Source organism: Actinia tenebrosa, unplaced genomic scaffold (assembly GCF_029948245.1).
Source record: "Actinia tenebrosa isolate PJP-AT-01 unplaced genomic scaffold, QUT_ActTen_1.0 PGA_scaffold7__59_contigs__length_16204524, whole genome shotgun sequence".
Taxonomy (NCBI): domain Eukaryota; kingdom Metazoa; phylum Cnidaria; class Anthozoa; order Actiniaria; family Actiniidae; genus Actinia; species Actinia tenebrosa.
Window position 1 is genome coordinate 10,483,084 of NW_028292584.1, and position 22,527 is coordinate 10,505,610.

The 22,527-nt window shown below is 39.0% G+C and overlaps 4 protein-coding genes across 4 annotated transcripts; 1 reads left to right on the top strand and 3 right to left on the bottom strand.

Annotated features, from left to right (window-relative positions):
- On the top strand, positions 1-5,278 carry LOC116301243 (uncharacterized). The gene is made up of 4 exons (XM_031710276.2): positions 1-317; positions 1,217-1,801; positions 3,068-3,607; positions 4,122-5,278. Exons 1-4 carry the CDS (start codon positions 125-127, stop codon positions 4,757-4,759), a joined length of 1,956 nt encoding a protein of 651 aa, XP_031566136.2. The 5' UTR covers positions 1-124; the 3' UTR covers positions 4,760-5,278.
- Positions 5,279-6,098: 820 nt separating this feature from the next.
- Positions 6,099-8,125, bottom strand: LOC116301244 (cannabinoid receptor 2-like). Its single transcript, XM_031710278.2, has one exon. The coding sequence runs from the start codon at positions 7,868-7,870 to the stop codon at positions 6,806-6,808; it is 1,065 nt and encodes a 354-aa protein (XP_031566138.1). The 5' UTR covers positions 7,871-8,125; the 3' UTR covers positions 6,099-6,805.
- A 1,748-nt stretch (positions 8,126-9,873) lies between these two features.
- Positions 9,874-10,848, bottom strand: LOC116301215 (melatonin receptor type 1B-B-like). The gene has a single exon (XM_031710237.2). It carries the CDS (start codon positions 10,846-10,848, stop codon positions 9,874-9,876), a length of 975 nt encoding a protein of 324 aa, XP_031566097.2.
- A 7,544-nt stretch (positions 10,849-18,392) lies between these two features.
- Positions 18,393-22,331, bottom strand: LOC116301233 (uncharacterized). Its single transcript, XM_031710260.2, has 2 exons — positions 22,121-22,331; positions 18,393-20,655 (listed from the first exon to the last, which is right to left on the bottom strand). The coding sequence occupies exons 1-2, from the start codon at positions 22,243-22,245 to the stop codon at positions 19,077-19,079; spliced, it is 1,704 nt and encodes a 567-aa protein (XP_031566120.1). The 5' UTR covers positions 22,246-22,331; the 3' UTR covers positions 18,393-19,076.
- Positions 22,332-22,527: the final 196 nt, after the last annotated feature.

Below are 22,527 nucleotides of genomic sequence, written 5' to 3' on the forward strand. Positions count from 1 at the left end.
GTTGTGCCAAAAGAGCCCCGGGGTCGAATTGTAAGGATATCAAACCAAATTCCTTGGCTAGCGATTACCGTATGGCTCTTATTTTATATCCCTGTTGTATGTCCTTGGAAGGAAAGTCTTAAACATGGGTCTGCAAGAAAAGCCCAATAATCACTTGATATGCGCGATTGCTTCCTTCGCGGTGTTGTGCTGTGTTTGTATTGTTATTAGCTGTATAGGATTCGTAAGATTGGAATTCCAGCTGGGACAACAGGAAAGAAAGATCGTCGCTCTTGAGAAAGAGATTCAAAATTGTAGGAAACTCCAAGAAACAGATGGTGAGTTAACAACATCCTGCACCGTAATGGTATCTATTTAGGATCGAAATATCGAAATCTATTCCCAAAACCCATTTTGGCAGTTACTTCCTTAATATATAGGAGTGTACAAGACTCTCGGTTAACAAACAGTTGATGTACGAAGGTTTTTCCTCATAGAGTATTCAGCTTTGTATTAGTGTCGGAGTTCATTACTTGAATCAGTTTATTGTTTTGGACCATCAGCAGATTATGTAAGATTCAAGTTACAACACTAGCTGACTGTCGAATAACTAGACTATGTTAAGAAAACTTGGTAAACTTAAGGGAATTGTAACTTCGATTGAACTTATCTCGATTTGATGGTAGTCTTCAGTAATGTCGTGCTGGTTTATATGGCGGAAATGTTGTCTTTATTTGCAGTTGGTCAACAATTTTATTGGACCACAATATCCGGCTTATAAAGCTGTGCTTTTAACTTGTAGTTGCGTTCAAGTTACTTTTAAGAGTGCCTTTTTAATGTCATCTTGTTATCCATCTGCCAGCAAGACCTGACGGCAAGACATTTTGATACTTCCTTCGGTTCAGCAAAAATATTTTCCTTCTTAACGAAATGTGATAATCGCTTCTTTTCAAAACTTTATGGATGAAGTGACAGGACTAGTCCATATAAGACCCCAATTTGCGGGTGGCGAATTTCACTTTCCTGAAAAGGTTCGGTTTTGCGATCAGTTTTATGCACAGGTTCAAAGCAGCATATAATGAGTTCATATGATGCACCATGGACACTGTTCGCAAAATAGCAGGAAAACGTATGTTTCTTCGATGACACGAAAGCTTTTTTCAGTAGAAAACGTGTTTTCTGGATTCCCATAATCCGGACATCTGGTCATCATATGAGTTACCATTCTCATTTTCAGGACGTTTGTCAAGTACAAGAAGGTACCGTCGAGGTATTCCTCCATCAAAGAACGACAACATCTGTCTCCAGTGCGTCAAACCTTGGATTCGAGAAGAAGTTGCCAGCTCTGTGTCCTACGCTGTAGAAGCATATTGCCGCCCACAAAACAAACTTTGCATTCGAGGCCCTCCCGGTCCTCCTGGTCCTCCTGGTCCTAAAGGAGAGAAAGGAGCACCTGGTAGAAACAGCAACTCTAACATGAAAAGTGATGACAGAAAACAAGGCCGTATACCCAGTGTTATAACTCCACCGAAAGAAGAAAGAACTGGGTCTATTAATGCTCCTGGAATCCGAGTGGATCCTTCTTTATTAACAGTCAATGAAAAGTCCCATGCGACCTTTACCTGCTCAAGCACCAATTCTGGAAAAGCTACGATAGTTTGGGACAAGGTTGGTGGGTTCCCGAAAGGAGATAAACTGATTGAGATTAAAGATGGGAAGCTAAAGTTGATGAATGTGAAACAGAATGATGAAGGTTCTTATATGTGTACTGTGGAAAGTCCTGCAGGATTATCACGAGCCGTGGTTACTCTAAAAGTGAGAAGTAAGTGACGTTTGTATCATCAGCAACGTAACGGCCATATTGGGTAAACAATGCTATCCAAGATGGCGGCGATGAGGTCATAAAAATCAACCTATTCAGGGCGCGTACTTATAGCGTTTTATCTTCCGAAAAGCTTGAATTATTTTTGCTTGATCTGGCATCTGTAGCACGACCTTTTGCCATAAGTATAGTGATCATTTCAATAATGTCATCTTATATTCTGGTCACCTGTTCAATACATTATATACATTCTAACGAGTTTTTAAATCGTCCTCCACACATTTGTATCGTCGTTTAGTCTCAAGATGTGCCTTGCAATGTGTGCTGCATGGGGACCGTTAGCATGACCTGAATGCTAGGGCTAAGTATTTTGTGGTTGGTGTCCCCAGGGAAAGTAATATTGGGTAAACAATGTTATCCAAGATGGCAGGAACAATGTCATAAAAAGCAACTGCTTCAACTGGGTGCCTATCTATAGTGTATTGTCTTCCCGCGAGGGAAATAATTTTTGTCTAGCACGGTTATATCACTGTATAGTGATCATTTCAATAATGCCACGTTACATTCTGGTCCTCTGCAAAATGCATTACGTTCTTAATGAGTTTTTAAATCGTCTCCACACATTTGTATCGTCGTTTAGTCTCCAGATGTGCCTTGTAATGTGTGTTGGGGACCGTTAACATGACCTTAATACTAGGCTAAGCATTTTGTGGTTGGTGTCCCCGGGGAAAGTAAACAAAAGGCTTGTCCCTAGCATCAGGGAGAATCACCCTACCTTCATTTAACCAGTAGGTCCAACATCTTACAATAGAACTATTCTCTTTTGTAAAATGCAATCTGTCCAACGAAGCGTGCAATGAAAATGCTCGCATCCCATTCTAATAATTCCTTCGACTTTATCATGATATAAATTCTAATCTGTCATGACTTTGATCAGCCCAGTTATATTGTCGTCCCAACAACATGGCGGCTATGTTTTGTTAGTATTACCTATCCCCATAAGATTAAACACAGTAATGCTAAGGGATGGACCATTAGATAATTGAGAGGGGATTGCAGGAGTTTATGTTGCACGATATTTACTTTTTTGTAACAACACCTACACACAATGTTTCGTTTGCTCGATATTTCTTTACTGGAAGGAGAGGTTTCACGATATTTTTTTCGTAAGTGAAGTGCTTGCTCAATGTTTTTTGGGGGGATTAATGCACCCCCTCTCCCTAATTACCTAATAGTCCGTCCCTAATCGTTTTCGTACTGTCATAGGTAAACCACGTATCTTCATTGGTAAAGGGCCCATTTATGCAGTCAAAGGGGACAACGTGACTCTACCTCGCTGTCGAGGCACAGGCTTCCCAAAACCAGTCGTATCTTGGCTTAAGGTGATGGACAGGATGCCAGAGGGTCGGACTGTTACCTCAGAACAAACCCTTACCTTATTGAAAGTCAAGCGATCTGATTCTGGTATCTACCTGTGCACAGCAACCAATGCATTGGGAAGAGACAGAAAAATAACATATCTAGTCGTGGTGATAAGACCGAGATTCACCGTTAGACCACCAAGGAAAATAAAACGATTTGCAGGCTCAATACTTGAAGTGAACTGCAGTGCAAACGCCAACCCAAAACCAATCATAACATGGGAGAGATGTGGGAATGAACCACTGGACAAGAGGTTCGACGTCCAAACTTCTGGGAAATTACGTATCGATAATTTGAAGACTGCGGATTCTGGAATGTACGCATGCGTGGCTTCGAGTCGACCACTGCTTTCAAAAGCTGCCTTTGAATTAAAAGTCAAATTAGGTTAGTTGGATTTCGTTTTCAGTTTTGGGTGCTCAGAAGTTGGTCGACAGAAAGCGACCTGTGATTCTGCATAAGACGATAATCACAGCTGGAGAGGTGATTATTAGGTTTTCCAAAGTTTTCCAGATCGGAAGTAATACTAAAACGTTTATTTATCTTGAATTTTGACTTTTCTCTGATACTCAAGTCTAAAATTATGCTAAAACAATTATTCCCCTCAGACTCAGTGATTATGGTAATATTTACCTCGCCGCTCGAAGACTGGCTTGGTGAATCGATAATCGTTAATTGTTAAATACAATGCTTTGCCGTGGCACACCATGAAATATGCCATTTGTCACTTGCATTTTCGGCACACTTACGTGGAGGCAGTCGTGCATACTAGAAAATACATACAAATGCCTCAGGGGGTGGGGTGGGTTCGTGGCAGATATCTAATTTTAAAATGTTGTATAATTAATATATTCAACATCTTGACAGGAAATGATGTTACAGTTTCGATGTTTCTTTTCAGCACGTGACTGTTCAGTGTTGTATTCGTCGGGTGTTCGTAAGAATGGAGTTTACAAGATCAAGCCCGATAATAAAGAACCATTCGATGTCTACTGTGACATGACGACCGATGGTGGTGGATGGACGGTTTTCCAGAGAAGGTACGATGGCTCGGTTAACTTCTTCCAAGGATGGAAAGAATACAAAACAGGTTTTGGTAGATTAAGTGGAGAATTCTGGCTGGGGAACACCAAACTCCACAGACTCACTAGTGCCAAGCCGTCTGAACTACGTGTTGACGTGCAGGACTGGGAAGGAAATACTGCTTATGCCAAATATGGGCAATTTACAATAGGCGATGAGAAGGCTTTGTATCGTCTTGATATCAATTCGTACACAGGTACGGCCGGGGACTCGTTGTCATACAGTAACGGCATGCCCTTCACCACGTTAGATAAAGATAATGATATTCATAAGAAAGATAACTGCGCCGTGACCCATATAGGAGCATGGTGGTACAAGAGCTGCCAGGATTCCAATCTGAATGGACAGTTTGTTCGGAGCTCGCGCAACCCAAAGGGAATGTTATGGTACTATTGGAAGAACGACGAGTCCACCATCAAGGGATCACAGATGAAACTAAGACCAAAAACTAGTTAGTAAATCACATCGATACTGAAGGAGATGGAATGGAGATTGACTTTAGAGTGTCTATATTATTATCATATATATGTATTACAAATACTAAATAATGAGAAGAACCTAGAGCATCAACTGGGATACCTGTGGTACTGCACTGTACAAGTCAAGCGCTGTGATTGGATACTGCGTTGTATTCGACAAGCGCTGTGATTGGATGATGCGCTTTACTAGACAAGCGCTGTGATTGGATGTTGCGCTCTATTAGAAAACCGCTGCTGATTGGATACTGCACAGTATAAGTCTAGCGTTGTGATTAGACAGCCAGTTTTCTCGACTAATTTTAATTGGTCTCAAATAAGATAAGTGATTTGATTTTCTGGCCGCATTATTTCATTAACAATAACGCCAGGATCTAATAAAAATCTGCGGGTTAGCCATGCCCTGATTTAGGATCATCATAGAGCCGGGTTGTTTCCAGAATTGGAGGTTTGTCACGTGACGTACAACGAGCAGTGAGATAAATATTACCCATCAGTATTTTATAAATCGTGTGTTAGTTTTCGATTCCCCGGCGTGGGATGCAGTACACAAATACGAATAACTGAGCCTGAATAGTTCGACAATCTTTTGACCATATAACTGTAACTTTACGTCACTATCTAATAATGAAGAATCTGAGCCGCAATAAATTGGACATCAATTTATTGAAAAACCGACAAACATAGTAAAAATTTGATTTATTAGAAGCTAGTGCCCTTTTTTTTTGGCATATTTCATCATTTCTGAATGCACTTGTGTCTGTCTCCGTTCGTTTCATGTACTGTTTAATAAACGAGCAGGAGTGTTTTATCGGGTATAAAACACGAGGCGTAGCCGAGTGGTTTTAGACCCGATAAAACACGATCTGCGAGTTTATTAAACGGCTTAAGAAATTCCTGATGTATGTTCTCATATTGTACCGAATTCTTTACGAAATGAACCAAGTTTGATAGAGAAAATCAAAAAAGTTAAAGTTTATGCAAATGAAGACGAATCTATATCAGATATAAAACCTCCTTCATGGTCATGATTTCTATTGTGTTTCCTTCATGAATTATTAATGAGTTTTTAAATTAAATTAACATTTCTTTAACCAGCACACCAGGTTTTATTCATTTGTGACATAATATTGTCGATAAAGAAAGCTATATGAAAAACGAAATGGTAAAGCTTGGGGAAACTATCTAGTATATGGTGGTTGGTACACAGTTAATGACAGGTCTATTTTTAAAACGGCCCTATGGGTTTATATTTGGAAAAGCTCAGTTATTATTAAGTGGAGACAGCCGGGGAGAACTGAGACGAAACTAATGACAGCTGCGAAGGAAACTTGTTTTATTATAGGAATGATTTTTACTTTTCAAATTCAGGGAACTTATTTTTATTAAGGCTTAAATTCGGGGATATTTATTTTCATTATGGCCATTTGTTTATCCCTTGGTGTACATGAATTACAAAAATTCATTTGGTCTGTCGAAGATCCTCTTAAACAGCTGACGCCGACAGACTCTCAGCTTTCCAGTAATTTTTAATGAAAGTCCATAACCAGGGCCGGAAGAAAGAGATTTCAATCAAGTGGATGATTGAAATACTTCATTCACGATTAGGATATTAAAAACGTCAATCTAAAACTCTTTCAAAAAGAAATGGTTGTTTGTCTTGACTTCAGGACTGCCAACTTTATTTGCCAATCCGTAACATCTCAATAATTGTATGAATGCCAGAGGCGATAGCTTTCGAAATTTGTTCAATTATGTAGAGTGAACTATATATAGATATTGTTTGTAAACATATACTGATTTATTCCCGACGGATTTAAACGAGAGATGATACTCCCTCCAATGAAATACTAGATGTTTCGTTACAAAACACTTTCCACAACCCGCAATCCTATGTGACTCAGCCCTCTGATAAACCAAACCTGTCCTTTCATCTCGAATAATGCTTTTCACGGTTTGAGTCATCTAAGTTCTTCAGTGTCGTCAAACTAAATAAAATTATCGTTTTTTTCCTTTTATTTTCTATTTACTGTCGTTCTTTTCTGTTTTCTGAATGAGAGGCGGAACCGCTGCACGGCTTTACCTCGATAAAACGATGCACGCTTTTAGGTATTCGTCTACCAACGTTTGACCCACGTCTGAAATCCCATTTGGTGAGAACCCAAATAGAATTAGTGATAGCATTACGAATTTCCCTCATCCTACAACAGTATAAAACAGGATTGATAGACGAACTGATGAAGACTATAGTAGATGCGTAGTCATAAGCTATCTTTACTTGAGTCACGTAGCCTAGGGAAGCTTCCGCAAACATCGTGCATAAGAAGGGAAGATAACAGATCAGGAATACAGCCAACACGTATATCATTGTCGCTGCTGTTCTTTTGTATCGGATCAGATAGATGTTATTTTTGAATGCTTTGTCTTCTGTTGGATGATTTCGTCGGATCATAGAGTTTTCCAAGTCAATGATTTGTGTGTGATGTTGCTTGACGATACAAAAGATGTTGGCGTAAGATGTTAAGGTTAAAACGAGAGCAATGATGAGTAAAACTAAAGGAATTAAAGTCCAATGAGCGTCAGATTGGAAGGAAAACCTTAAAGATACCATGAAAATACAAAAAATCCAAAAGATGACAACAAGACAGTACACTCGCTTGGCTGTTACGAAAGTGTTGTAGCGAAGGTGAAGACGAAGGGCGAGCAAGCGATCAACAATGATGGAACTGATAGTTAAGAGCGAAACACCGGCGCAAACCCACCCGAAGCAACTCACGATGAGCCTGAAGTAACAGAATATATCTCTCGACTTCAATAACTCGCATACTTTATACAGTACAAAAGAAGTCTGGCAGATTAGTCCAATGATCATATCCGAGAATGCTAAACAACAGAGAAGGATATTAGATGGGGCATTCTTTAAGTGTTCTGAGCGACGGATAATGTACAGAACAAATCCATTTACGAGGACAGCAATTATTGCAAAAAGAGCATTCAATACTGCTGTAAGAACATCTGTAATAAAAGCAGTCTTGCCTTCTATAAAAATGTCTCCTTGAACGAAAAGGCATGTATTATCGCCAAACGCCATCTTACGAGACTTCCAACTACATTCCCATTAATATTCTTTCAGGTGTTCATGCGTCTCTAACAAGGCTTTGGTTGCAATGGAAGTGACTGTTATTTTAGTTTGAAAAGCGCAAAAGATTGTTCAAAACTTGATTCACTTGTATTTCATGCTGTCAAGAATGTGTCATTCGTCATCTGCAGTTATCAAGAGCTCTTGTGCACTACAAGTGTACATTACGCTTTCCTCACATAAAACAATCAACCCTCTAAAAGCTGAAACATGTCTGGTTTACGATTCCAAACCCACCTTTTTTTCATTTTCTAATTATAATTTGCTTTGTTTTCGACTCAGTCAAACCTTAAAGGATTCTAAGATTCGATTCGTTCGGTAATCCCCTTTACTCTTAACAACCCAATCAAGAACTTACACAGTTAGCAATAATATACATTTTTATTGCTAATTTTTTATTCAAGAGAATAATAACTAGTTATTTCTCTACCTTTGATCCCTTTTTTCTATAAGTATTTCTTATTGTTTATTAATTAGTTTTGCGCATCTTGGTCGGTTCACAGAAGGTTCTGGTATACGCCCAGCTGTTTCAGTTCCAGAGAGGTTTTTGTTTATTTATTTAATTTTTTCATTTTATCGAAGAATTTGTTGAAATTCATCAAGGAAGGCTAAGTTCAATATTCGATCTTTGCTGTAATCCAAATTGGGAATGACAAAACGCGTTACAACTATGTTTGTTCTGGAAACAATCAAAGCGGAAACTTCATAAATCCTTTACAGTGAATAAACACAAATTGAAGCCGAAATATTTTAATTTCGCCTTTCGTTATCTTTCTTTGCCGCTATGACCTTCTTCCCCATTTTCATACAAAACGCTATATCGTTTTCTCGGGAACAATTGATCAATAGAGACCTCAAGCACGACGTCCTTGCTAGCCCCTGCAAACTTCAAACTGGAATTGGACGTCAGGCGTTTTTGGTTAAACTTTCGACATTTAGCAAGGCCTCATAATGAAGTGCGTGTTTCTGGGTCTGATTCCTGTCGGCTAGCGGTAAACCTGATGCAAAAGGTCTCTAATGATTATAATTATATATGCAACGCGCCGGCATGATGGAGGCGAAGAACCCAACCCATCAGATAGCTATACCCATGAAGCACTGCGATGAATGAGGCTCTTTACCCACAATGCAATAACAGTAAATGATGATTGATCTACAACCACAATGCACCACGGTAAAGGATTGATATATTCCCACAATGCACTGCGGTAATGGCCTTATATATACCCACAATGCACAACAATAATGCACTGTGGTGAAGGGCGGATCTATACCCACAATCCTTTGGTGTAAAAGACTGATCTGACATTTACAATGCACTACGGTAATGGACTGATTTGTACCCACAATGCACCGCGGAACGACGTAAAGTGCATGAATTTAAGGAGGCCGTGGGTAGCTTTGGTCTGGCACACCTAGGCGCATTGAAACGGCTACAACTTCGTCTTGAATAACTCGATCTGCAAGTGACTTTTCACACAATGTCAGGAAAGGATTAAAGGTTTCAAACATAATAAATTAGTTTAAAGCGGCCTTTTCGTTATGACGTAATGATGACATCATAGAAATCGTTTGCCGCTTATTTTCTCGAAAACTAGACCTAAACTTTCAAAGCGACTTGTACCAGTCGATAGTATTCATCAAGGCATCCAACATATTGCAATATAAAAAAAATTGTAGGAGAGCGTTTTCCAAATATTACGCGATGAATATTTTGATGGATTTTTACTATTATTTCCAGCTTGTCAACTTTATACTTTATACTTTATAAAAATAAGCACGCTCACAACTAACAGCACTCGACAAGGAACTACCCACAGCCTCCTTAATGCATGTGAATTCTTGGCAATAACAAACGTTAAATAACACACCTCCCCAAAACTATTAAAGTTACATGCTGCTTGCTTATCTCTGGCGTAATTTAGATAAATTGCTTTACTATGTGATTGGCAATGTTAGGTTTGCTTCAACTGAGACAACAGCAAAACTTGCACTCGCGCCTTGGATCTCGTCAGTCTTAAATGAAGAATCTTTACAAACTCACTTCTAAATGACTTGTTGAGTACCGCATAGATAAAAGGGTTGATAAAGCTCACCATGCTTCGCATACCAAGGCAGAAAAAATAAACCTTACGATCTAAGGAATACTGCCCGAAAACTGATTCGTAGATTGTCACGACTAAGAATGGCGTCATGCAGAATGTAAAGGAAACGATGACAAGGAACATGGTTCTTGTGAACTTGATCTCGTCTCTGTTGATGACTGAGTTGTTCATGTTCGCGTTATGCGTCTGAACAAACCGCCAAATCTTATAATAACAATACCAGGTGACTTCGAATGGAATAACGGAGAAAACCACTATGGACATGACTAAATGTGCTAGGTTCATCTTATCGTGGTTCATTGTACAAACCATAAAACCTGGATGGAAATTAAACCCGGCTGTGAACCCAAACGATGCCACAATCCCAGCAACTAAGACCCACAATATCACTATAGTAAGAATAATAAACCTGTTGGTGTAAATGCGACGATAGTAGTTGGGGTGGAGAATACGAACAAACCTGTTTATGCTGATTAGACTGAATAGGAACATAGTCCCGATGCTAGACATGTATTCTACGTATCCCTGGAGCTCACACACGCCATCCCCGAGATCCCATTTCCCTCGTATAATAACATAGCAAGCTAGTGTCATTGGAATGATCGCCATTACCATGTCATTAATCGCCATAGATATTATATATATGTAGGTTTGTCGACGAAGGCTTGGATTCCTGAAAGTGGCTGTAATGACTAAAATATTCCCAAACAAACAAAGAAGTTCGTTAGCAATGCCTAAGGTTCCTTCAATGCCGACTGTTTGCTGACTTCTATCAAGCAATTGTGAAGACAAGTGTTCTAATCTTTTTTCGCTCGCTGCCGCCATGTTTAGTGTTGGTGGCTCGACCTAAACCACAGGTAATCCGGTTTTGTCCTTTGCGTTGGACCAGTTGTGCACCGGTACGTTAGAGCAGAAAAATGACTTTCTTTAATGACACTATCCTATTTGTTATCATGAATAATTCGCTGATAAGATTTTCTTCTTTTCTGAAGATGACACTTTTCGAAAAAGTTTTTTAAAACGTTTTAAAAAAGCTTTTAACAAACTTTTACTTTTGCATATATAAATATTTTGGGGGGAAAACATATCCTATTTTTTACTGCTCTTATTCGTTCATCCTGTAACATAACGGACGACGGGAAACAGTTTTTACTTAAATTAACATAGACTAACAACATTGTTTGAATTGAATGAGTACTTAAAAATAAGAAAGAATAATTGATAGCTTTTTGGAGTTGAAAATGGATTTTTCGTTCCATACTGCGGCTTTTGTTTCCGTCTTCACGGTGAGTGAGTAAAGACAGGTGAGCGCTGAGCAAAATTGATCTTTTTGTTTTAGTTGTAATGGATTTATTACCTTGTCACTACAGGAGCACTTCAGCAAATTGTCCTTCCTTTTCCTCATCACGTCTTTAAGTGTTTTCTTTTTTATTCCTCCTAACAGCCAGGTGATCTGACTAGGCGCGCAAAGCATGACTTCCGTGATGGGAAAAGAATCAATCCCATCAACCACCGCACGCTCAATTCACTTAAATAAGACTCGCACCATGCAAAGTCGGTAAACCTAAGAGAAATTCTCTTTTTACCTCAACTGCATTGATTTGTGGTAGTTTGTGGCAAAACGTTTCTTCAAAAATGCAAAAACTTAGTTGGTTTTTATATGGCTGTAGAGACTTAGACTTTTAAAAAAATCACGAACTTTTCACTGAAGTACAAAAGTACATATTAGCTACAAACCGTTTTTTGTTCACCAAAGATTAATTATTTTTTCATTTCGTGTTTTCATTATTTCGCTTTTGCTAGTCTAATTTCCTTTCATTGTACTGTAAATGTTATGGATGTGAGCCCCCTTGTTAAGCTTTACAGCTTTTGGGGCAAATGTTTAGTCAAATATGTTTAAATAAGAAATAAATAAATAAAAGTCGGTAAACGAGGTGTCGTCAAGTCAAGGCAAGGTAAGCGAAAAGAAACACCTGGCCCCAGCCCTCATTTCTAACGGTTATCCTTTTTCTTTCTTCCAGAATGTCAACAACACAAGACCTTCCAACAAGACAGAGCAGTCGCAGATGAGACGAACCGTAGCAGTACTACCTAACGCATGCGCAGAAGGCGTTTTTCAGAACCTACGCTGGTGCCTTCAATATCATGGCATACGAACTGTCTTCAAATCGGAAACTACTGCATAGCTATCTGGTGTGTCCCAAAGACCTAGTCCCACCCGGCAGACGGTGGACGGTACGTGTTATTTACAAAATCCCATTCATTAACACTGAGGTATAACAATACGAAAAGAAGCAATGTTGGGTGTATTTTTGAGAGCAAAAATGTTCACGGGAAAATTATATTCTTACAAGCACTGAAAATATGGCTTTCATGTCATTCTCTTTTAAATGCTTACCAATCATATCAGACGTGACAAACGAGACGTTTCGTGACAAAACAAATCAATATAACGCAATACAGTAAAATTACATTCTTGGGTATCGTTACAGGCACGTGACTGGGTGTGCATTACGTCACCATTCATGAGAAAAGCCAACAATAGCATACCTGGCTATCATCAGCAATAAATCCTGTCATCTACGCCTAGGATATTAACATCTCTCACGAGAACGCATGAACGTGGAATTCTTCAACATGGGTGAGAAGGTTTACCTTGCCGTCTCTTCAACTTGCAGCACAGATAATAAAATCATTAAATAAAACGCCTATTTTTGTCATTATTATTAAATCAATCTTTTCATTTTCAAATAACAAAGGAAACAAAATGGGTTTAAAGAAATTTGACATACGACAAGACCATCAGATAGACACCAAGAAAAAAGATGCCCCAAAAACAAACACCCCAAAAGCCCAAAGAATGAGAAGTTTAATGAATATTGGGTTTCATAGCTTCGGAAAACTTATGAAAATCCCGAAAAAACACAATCCCACTATAGCAATATAATGCAAATCAGTACTAGGAACGCCTGGTCAATATCATGACTTTTACACCAACCGATTAAGCTCAATTTGGAGCATTTTGAGTTGGTGTAAAAATCATGATATTGAACAGGCGTTGCTCGTCCTTTCTATATAAGCTTTTTTCAAGGAAATTATCACGTTTTTGAAAAAACACGCGGAAACTACTCCAATTTTCCCAAGACCAAAGGATATTCCCCATGGAGACCCCCAACACGTGGAAAATGAGTAAATTGCAGCGTTTAATTGGAAAACGTTTGAAAAACATCAAAAAAAAAAAAAAAAAAAACCAGAATCGAGCTGTTTATATATCATGCAAATGAGTACGAGGAACGCCTGGTCAGTATCATGACTTTTACACCAACGGATTAAGCTCAATTTGGAGCATTTTGAGTTGGTGTAAAAATCATGATATTGACCAGGCGTTCCTCGTCCTTTCTATATAAGCTTTTTTCAAGAAAATTATCACGTTTTTGAAAAAGCACGCGGAAACTGTTCTAATTCTCCCAAAACCAAAGGATATTCCCCATGGAGTTCCCAACACGTGAGAAAATGAGTAAATTGCAGGGTTTAATTGGAAAACGTTTGAAAAACATCAAAAAACCAGAATCGAGCTGCTTATATATCATGCAAATGAGTATAAGGAACGCCTGGTCAATATCATGACTTTTACACCAACCGATTAAGCTCAATTTGGAGCATTTTGAGTTGGTGTAAAAATCATGATATTGAACAGGCGTTGCTCGTCCTTTCTATATAAGCTTTTTTCAAGGAAATTATCACGTTTTTGAAAATACACGCGGAAACTACTCCAATTTTCCCAAGACCAAAGAATATTCCCCATGGAGACCCCCAACACGTGGAAAATGAGTAAATTGCAGCGTTTAATTGGAAAACGTTTGAAAAACATCACAAAAAAAAAAAAAAAAAAAAAAACAGAATCGAGCTGTTTATATATCATGCAAATGAGTACGAGGAACGCCTGGTCAATATCATGACTTTTACACCAACCGATTAAGCTCAATTTGGAGCATTTTGAGTTGGTGTAAAAATCATGATATTGAACAGGCGTTGCTCGTCCTTTCTATATAAGCTTTTTTCAAGGAAATTATCACGTTTTTGAAAATACACGCGGAGACTACTCCAATTTTCCCAAGACCAAAGGATATTCCCCATGGAGACCCCCAACACGTGGAAAATGAGTAAATTGCAGGGTTTAATTGGAAAACGTTTGAAAAGCAGCAAAAAAGCAGAACCGAGCTGCTTATATATCATGCAAATGAGTACGAGGAACGCCTGATCAATATCATGACTTTTAAACCAACGGATTAAGCTCAATTTGGAGCATTTTGATTTGGTGTAAAAATCATGATATTGACCAGGCGTTGCTCGTCCTTTCTATATAAGCTTTTTTCAAGAAAATTATCACTTTTTTGAAAAAAAAAGCGGAAACTGTTCTAATTCTCCCAAAATCAAAGGATATTTCCCATGGAGTTCCCAACACGTGAGAAAATGAGTAAATTGCAGGGTTTAATAGGAAAACGTTTGAAAATCATCAAAAAAAAAAACCAGAATCGAGCTGCTTATATATCATGCAAATGAGTACGAGGAACGCCTGGTCAATATCATGACTTTTACACCAACCGATTAAGCTCAATTTGGAGCATTTTGAGTTGGTGTAAAAATCATGATATTGATCAGGCGTTGCTCGTCCTTTCTATATAAGCTTTTTTCAAGAACATTTTCACGTTTTTGAAAAAACACGCGCAAACTTCTCCGATTGTCCAAAAACAAGGGGTATTCCCCATGGAGACCCCCAGCACGTGGAAAATGAGTAATTTGCAGGGTTTAATTGGAAAACGTTTGAAAAACATCAAAAAACCAGAATCGAGCTGCTTATATATCATGCAAATGAGTATAAGGAAACCTTGTCAATACCGTGACTTTGACACCATCGGATTAAGCTCAATTTGGAGCATTTTGAGTTGGTGTAAAAATCATGATATTGACCAGTTGTTCTCGTCCTTTCTTTATTAATGCCTTTTTTGTCAAATAAGGGAAGATGGGAAAATGTTTGTCTTTTGGCAAGTTAATGTTTTGAGAGAGAAAGAGAAGTTGGAAGTAGATTTTCTGGTATAGTATTCTTTTTAATCTGACATATATGTAAAGATTTTTTGAAGGTTTATTAACTATTTATGATCAAATAAAGTGAAGAAGTGTTTGTGGTATGTAATGTTTTAAATTGTGTTTTGTTTAATTAAAAATTGGACTATTACAGAATTTAGAATTTTATTAAGCCTATTTATCATTGTTGTTATTTAATCTTTTATGAGTCACTTTTCCTACCCTTTGTAAATTTTAGACATATCTTTTGTGAGAAAGTTAAAATAACTGAGAGAAATAACATAACATATTTTGATTGAGTGCTTTTGGAATTTGCTATGTTGATACAGATTTTTCTGCAATGATGGCGGACAAGGAAGTAAGTCCATAAAGCAGCTGGCTCCTTATTTCCTTTCTTCCTAAGCAGACAAGTTAATAAACCAATTACATCCATGGAGATAAACCTGTGTAAGGTTCTTCCAAGAGCATTGGAATCACTGAGCTAGACGTTGAACTACTCAAAGTCAAGCATCAAGCTAATAGACCATTCACATCAAAGGTTCCCATCCACTATGCATGTTCTTCCGAGAATATCGGATCAGTTGATCTATGAGACTTTCACTTTTATCCACCACAGATAACCCAATCTCAGGTTCTTAGCATGTATGTTGCCATTTGGATCAAGATACAGACATTTTTGATGTTTTTGATGGGGTGTAATTCAATTGTTGTTCTTATGGCTCATCCTTGTGTCATTCCTGTTGGAAAAATGAGTTCCAGTTAATTTCAAGAATTGAAAAAGGAATTTTGTGCTGAAAGTAAAAACTAAATTGTTCAATTTTTTTGATAAGTACAAGGGCATCAATGATTAACATGATGATAATGATAAAGATGATGAAAATGGTGATGATGACTGAGGATAATGATGATAACAGTGAAGATATGAATAAAAAATGATGAATGATGAATGATGATGATAATTACTGATTGATTATGATAAAAAAAGATAAGAAGATAATGTTGTTAATTATGTTGATAACTGTTAATGGTGAAGGCAGTCACGGATGAAAGGAGTCATGGACGAATATGGCCAAAAATAGTGAATGATGGTAACAGCGATGATGATAAAGATTATGACAAATACTGAGTAATGCAGAAAAAAAGGCTATTCGGTTTGGTACTCAACATACCTAGGTTATGTAAGCAGGGTTGGCACCATAGAGCTTCTATCTTGCAGTCTACACCTACTCTCGTGGGTACCAAATGACGTCCTCTTCATCTTCTATTAAGAAAGTTAAAGATCATCATACCGAGACAAAACTTGTCAAGGATTTGGAAGAGAACCTTTGATACACAAATAACACAAAACTGTATCAATTACCTAATTTTAAGCCCTGCATTTTTGCTTCAACACTAGCATAAGCCTGGTTATGCTAAAATGCATGGTTTATATGTAGATGTGATGTCCATAAAGTGGTTAGGTAAACTGGGATGAGGTGAATGGGTATCATGTCTGCGTAGGGTGGATGTGATGTGGGTCAAGTGATTAGGTGAAGGGGATAAGGTGGATGGTTGTCATGTCTGTGTAGGGTAGGTGTGATGTGGGTCAAGTGGTTAGGTGAAGGGGATGAGGTGGATGGTTGTCATGTCTGTGTAGGGTAGGTGTGATATGGGTCAAGTGGTTAGGTGAAGGGGATGAGGTGGATTGTTGTGATGTCTACGTAGGGTGGATGTGTTGTGGGTCAAGTGGTTAGGTGAAGGGGATGAGGTGGATGGTTGTGATGTCTGCATATGTTGGATGGGTCAAATGGTTAGGTGAAGGGGATGAGGTGGATGGTTGTGATGTCTGCGTAGGGTGGATGTGATGTGGGTCAAGTGGTTAGGTGAAGGGGATAAGGTGGATGGTTGTCATGTCTGCGTAGGGTGGATGTGATGTGGGTCAACTGGTTTGATGAATGGGGATGAGGTGGATGGGTGTGATGTCTGCGTAGGGTGGATGTGATGTGGGTCAAGTGGTTAGGTGAAGGGGATGAGGTGGATGGTTGTCATGTCTGTGTAGGGTAGGTGTGATGTGCCTTCAAGTGGTTAGGTGAAGGGGATGAGGTGAATGGTTGTGATGTCTGCGTAGGGTGGATGTGAAGGAGTCAAGTGGTTAGGTGAAGGGGATGAGGTGGATGGTTGTCATGTCTGTGTAGGGTAGGTATGATGTGAGTCAAGTGGTTAGGTAAAGGGGATGAGGGGGATGGTTGTGATGTCTGCGTAGGGTGGATATGATGTGGGTCAAGTGGTTGGGTGAATGGGGATAAGGGTGTGATGCGATTGCGGAACGAAACGAAATGAAATATTTGTGAATGTATGCACAAATACCTTAAAGTGTAGCGTCTTTTTGTTTCCTTTTATTGCTCTCTATAGGTCATCCATAGGAATATTTACGTTCGCCATACGCAAAATAGGCCGGGACTGAGTTCCCAGTCCGATTGTACATGTAGCTTTTCAACCGCTCTTTATAGATCAATAAAACACGTTATACTACGGATTGCCTTCTTTATTCCCACTCTTATAGCGAACGATACTTTTTGCCATATCTCTTGAACAAGAGGAATAACTTGATAAATAATGCTTTTTCCTTGGTAATCGCCATTTTGAATACCACAGGAGCCCCATAATGATCTCATGCAACACAAAGGGAGCCCAACATAGGAACGTACACGATAGTGCACTCACGTCTCAATAAATGACCTTCCGACTTCTCCAGGATTGTTATCGGGAGTCCAGCTTAATGTCAGAGACTTTTTTGTTTTTGAGAATATTAATTTCGCATATTCATGTTATGATTTGAATTAGCCTGCGTAGTGGCGCTCTTGGGGAGGGGGGAGGGGGGAGGGGACCTCCCTTTCTCTCATTACCCCTCCGCAATTCCCTAGAGCGCCGCTACGCAGGCAGGCTAGATATGGATCATCAGTTTTATCATACACGAACAAACAACTTACGTAATTTAGTAAATAAAAAGTATATTTGTTTGGAATAAAAGTTTATATGTTTCATTGTCGGTGCATTTATCCTTTCATTATTTATGTGTTGGGCTCCCTTTGTGATACATGAGTTCATTACTGTCTAGTTCAGACGCTGTAACCTCTCCTTTACCGCTCGCAGGAAACCCAAAAACAAAAGCGGAGCGGCAAAGGATGGGGTACAGCGTCTGGACTAAATACTGTCAAGCTACGCCCGTGTGTTAGTAAAACCCCAAATAACCGGGCCGGCCACTCCTCGAAAATGCATCCCTAGCAAAGTAACCCAGAACTATATACACAATGATTAATTACTTTTAATAACTTTTCTCCAATACAATCAATGTCACACGACTTATTAATAAAAAGATTACTTACCAAATGCAGTAATGAAGTAGAATCAGGCATGGGCAAAAAGTAGTCTGGTTCTAGACTCACCTTTTCGGAGAGGAGTCGGCGGCAAAATAGACCATTTTCGACTCCGTTCAAAACCATCAAAACCGAACATTTCATTGTTTGTCAATGAAGCTTGGAAACACATGTTGTCAAAGCTCTCTCTTGTATTACACAAGGATAGAGCAATATTGATGCCGTTATTATTACTTTAGAAAAGTGATTTTAATAATGTAAAAAAATCAATATAAAAAGTGAACATTATTTAGTTTAGGTCTATCTTTATATGTAATAGGACTCCATGCTGTCCAATTAAGAAATAATTGGACGAGGAATATTCCGAGGACTGACAAAATTGGATGAGGCCGTAGGCCGAGTCCAATTTGGCAGTCAGAGGAATTTATTTCTTGATTGGGGAGCTTGAAATCCCATTACCTATTAATTATATAGCTGCCTAATTAATCCCATATCAACAGACCTGTCCAATTGAGAAAATAATTGGACAGTTACCTATATGGGATTAATGAGAAACTGTATAACTAATCTGTTTATAAACTGATTTCATTTTCCCATTCCTGGTTGGCCGTATTAAATACTGCTTGCTTCTTTACTCACGTAGTTATCCGCTGTACTACATGACCAGTCACTCAACCATCTTTTTTTCAAAATAACTTTGCTTTCCGTAGTAGATTTTGCAACTGCCAATCTTGTTTTTTTACTTGTACTTACACCGTCCTCATAGCTCTGACTTACAGCACCAGGTGAATTTGGACGGCTTGTCTTATTTTTGACAACAGAATTATCTTCCTTCGCGGGCGCACGAAGCCCGAACGGTTGGAAATCTGAGCCTATGTCTTCCTGGGCTTCATAAAATTGCTCTTCATCAACCCAAGCCTGTCTTTTCAGCTTGGCAAGTTTGCTTTCTTGTTGCGCCACCAATTTTCTCAGAAGTTCAATCCTCTTTCTTCTTTTTTCCTTTGGGTGGTCGATGATGCTCTCTTTAACAGTTTTTATCTCTTCCTCTTGTTTCGGATTGTCTTTCTTACACTGTCCAATATCGCTGTCCTGAGGTCTTTTAGACTTGACGTAGTTTTTTACAATGCACACCAGCTTATCGACGAACAACTCATCGCTGTTTTCACCCCAGCGTTTATTGTATTCTTTCCATCCGATTTCGTGTTCTGGACTACTAGAAAAATCCCTTTCCTTTGGCTCAAGACTAGTTACTTTTTCGCGGGGAATGTTCTGGAATGTCTGAGAAAGGTCGCCATTCTTCATGTCTTGTCCATGTTCATTTACATCAGCATTGCTTTTGTAATCTTTTTCGTCTTCATTGCTGTTTATCAGGCTTATACCACGCTTTTTTCTCACCGACTCGCTTTCTTGCCTTTCAGTTCGACAACAGGATTTTTTTCTGTTAAAGTCTTGATGTCTCACGCTTGTCTCATCCAGATCACGTTTGGTGTAGTCAGTCCGATGAATCTTCTTCTGTAGGCCCTCTTGATGATTGTCTTCGTTCTTGGACTTCACCTGATGGCTCTCATCTACACCTGCCAACTTAGACTCGCCTATATTACTTTCAAGTATCGATGAACTTAAGTTATCAAACCACTGGCAATATTTGGTCAATACATCATTCTCGTTACGCGTTTCTTTTGGATTAATCTTGTGTTGGGGAAAATACTTGGTACGCCGAGTATTAGATGGCGAGACGCTACACAGTGCAGGAGAGTTTGGTATTCTATTAACGCTTCGACTAACTGGACCCACGGGAACTATAAAAGGTGAACTAGCTCTCACTGAATTGCCTGAATGGTATGAATGAATTAAGCTCGTGGCGTTGGGCAACCTAAGGGCTTTACCACCATATAACTGACTTTCCAAATGTGAGATTGAGTGGGTTGTCCCAGACATACTACTGCGCATGCTCTTCGACAGACCACGTGAAGAAAATGGTTTTGGAGCCGAGTACATGTGTCTCAGATGATCCTTATTCACCCAGTCAGGTCCATAGCCCAGAAGGTTCTCCAGATCATAGCTTTGCATTTCTCGCAATCTTTTTCTCAAAGGGTGATGAAAACCTGCTATCAGAGGTCGTTTACCATGTTGTACTGTCGTGGGAAGACTGGTGCTTGAATCGTCGATGTGGTAATGTCTTCTGTTGGAGCTGTCCATCAAAATAAATGACACATGAATCTATATACCTCGATTGATACCAAACACGCACTGTAGACTACCTATACGTGATGCTACTACAAGAGATAGAACCTGACACTAAACGTGCTAATATCTCAATCGCGCGCAAAATACGAATTCGCTTTTTTTTATGTCGACGACATAGGATACCATAGGGAAATTATACAGGAATACATATGCTTGCCAAAAAATTTGTACCTTTTTTCATTCTTCTTTAATTATGGCGGACATTATCGCGTTTTTCTTCCCGCAAAGATATTTTTGCAACTTGTTTTCGCAATTCACTAAATTTAGACAACTTTTCGATTTTTGACTGACGTTTCACGTTTGTCGTACTGAAACGTAGAATAGCGAAAGTCCCAATTTGTGTGGAGGGGAGAGTGGCATTTTTCGTAATGAACTCGCAAACAAAAAAAATGACGGGAAACATGTAGTTGTTTAAGGATTTGCTGTCACCCCCCAAAATTCTCTCTCTTCATTCGAGTTTTTTCCGCAGGTTTTCCGGTTGTCCTTCTTTCGCCAAACTTCAACTAAATTCCTATTTGAACTGCGGGCATTGACTTTGATTAGCCCAGAGGTTGTTTCAGTCGATCTGTGAGTTCGCCGTGCTTTAACTTTGATTAGCCCAGAGGTTGTTTCAGGGTTCGATCTGTGAGTTAGCCGTGCCCTGACTTAGATCATCCCCGAGTTTGTTTCAGGATTCGATCTTTGAGTTAGCCATGCCCTGACTTTGATCAACCTAGAGGTTGTTGCAGGGTTCAATCTGTGAGTTCGCCGTGCTCTAACTTTGATTAGCCCAGAGGTTGTTTCAGGGTTCGATCTGAGAGTCAGCCGTGCCTTGCCTTAGATCAAAGCCGAATTTTAGAATGAAAATTTACCCAACCTTGCGCCTCCTCCACCCGTTGCGTCAGTACACGTCAGTTAACACAAATGAATGGTAGGAAACTGCACCTGCCACACAGCAGCTTTGTTTACTGACACCATGAAAATATTACCGTACAGACACAATGACTATGAAAATTATAAAAACACGAAAAACAAAAAAATGTTTTTAGAAAATTCCTACGGTAATTCATGCAATTGAGCTCAAAGAAATATTTCCGTTAAATTGAGAATTTTCGTGAAGGCTTTTGTAAGTTGACTTCAGGTACATTTTTTGCGGTCCTTTCTTTACAATTAATCACGGCTTCAGCTGACGATAATAATGAAAAGTAAGCGAAAACTATCGTATAATCTTGGATTCAAATCTGCCAAGAAGTAGTCCTAATTAGACAACATAATATTTAAAACATTTCTTGAGACCCAAGAATTTTGTTTCGTCTTGAATATAACAGATTAAAGTTTGTAATTTTTGGAAAGGTCCGGCCTGTAATACTGACTCACATCAAGCATGACTAAAGCAAACTTTAATTTCAATAAATAGAGTTAAAACTCACCATGTTGAGTATTCGTTCAGGCACTGCACTCTGATAACTTCCACTGGCAAATTGAACCGATTCTGATATGTGTCTTGACCGTTAATTATCCTTCCTAAAGCAAACTGACCTTTATATGCCATCATTTGAGTATCAACTGAGGTTAGAAAGAGTCCAGTTCATATTCTTAGGCTAAATAACTGTTTGTCTGGTAGAGCAGAGGTCGGGCTATAACATCGACAACTGGACTCGTTCACCAATTGGTTTTACAGCTCGTCTCCTGTCGCGCTGGACGCACAACCATAACCAAATCAATATCTAAATTAACAAAGCTCTTGCGATTCTAAGCATTGATGGTCTTCACAGTATGCGACTCCCAAAGCGAATACTAAAAATAAAAAAACAATGACAGACCCGTCTTCCGGGCT

Excerpts from the sequence above, each read along its gene's own strand:
- LOC116301233 (XM_031710260.2), bottom strand. The coding sequence starts at position 22,245 with ATGATGGCATATAAAGGTCAGTTTGCTTTAGGAAGGATAATTAACGGT. Across the intron at positions 20,656-22,120 it reads CTGAACGAATACTCAACATG|CTCCAACAGAAGACATTACC; the intron begins GTGAGTTTTAAC and ends TTTGATGGACAG.
- LOC116301243 (XM_031710276.2), top strand. The coding sequence starts at position 125 with ATGGGTCTGCAAGAAAAGCCCAATAATCACTTGATATGCGCGATTGCT. Across the intron at positions 318-1,216 it reads GAAACTCCAAGAAACAGATG|GACGTTTGTCAAGTACAAGA; the intron begins GTGAGTTAACAA and ends TCTCATTTTCAG. Across the intron at positions 1,802-3,067 it reads GGTTACTCTAAAAGTGAGAA|GTAAACCACGTATCTTCATT; the intron begins GTAAGTGACGTT and ends GTACTGTCATAG.
- LOC116301244 (XM_031710278.2), bottom strand. The coding sequence starts at position 7,870 with ATGGCGTTTGGCGATAATACATGCCTTTTCGTTCAAGGAGACATTTTT.
- LOC116301215 (XM_031710237.2), bottom strand. The coding sequence starts at position 10,848 with ATGGCGGCAGCGAGCGAAAAAAGATTAGAACACTTGTCTTCACAATTG.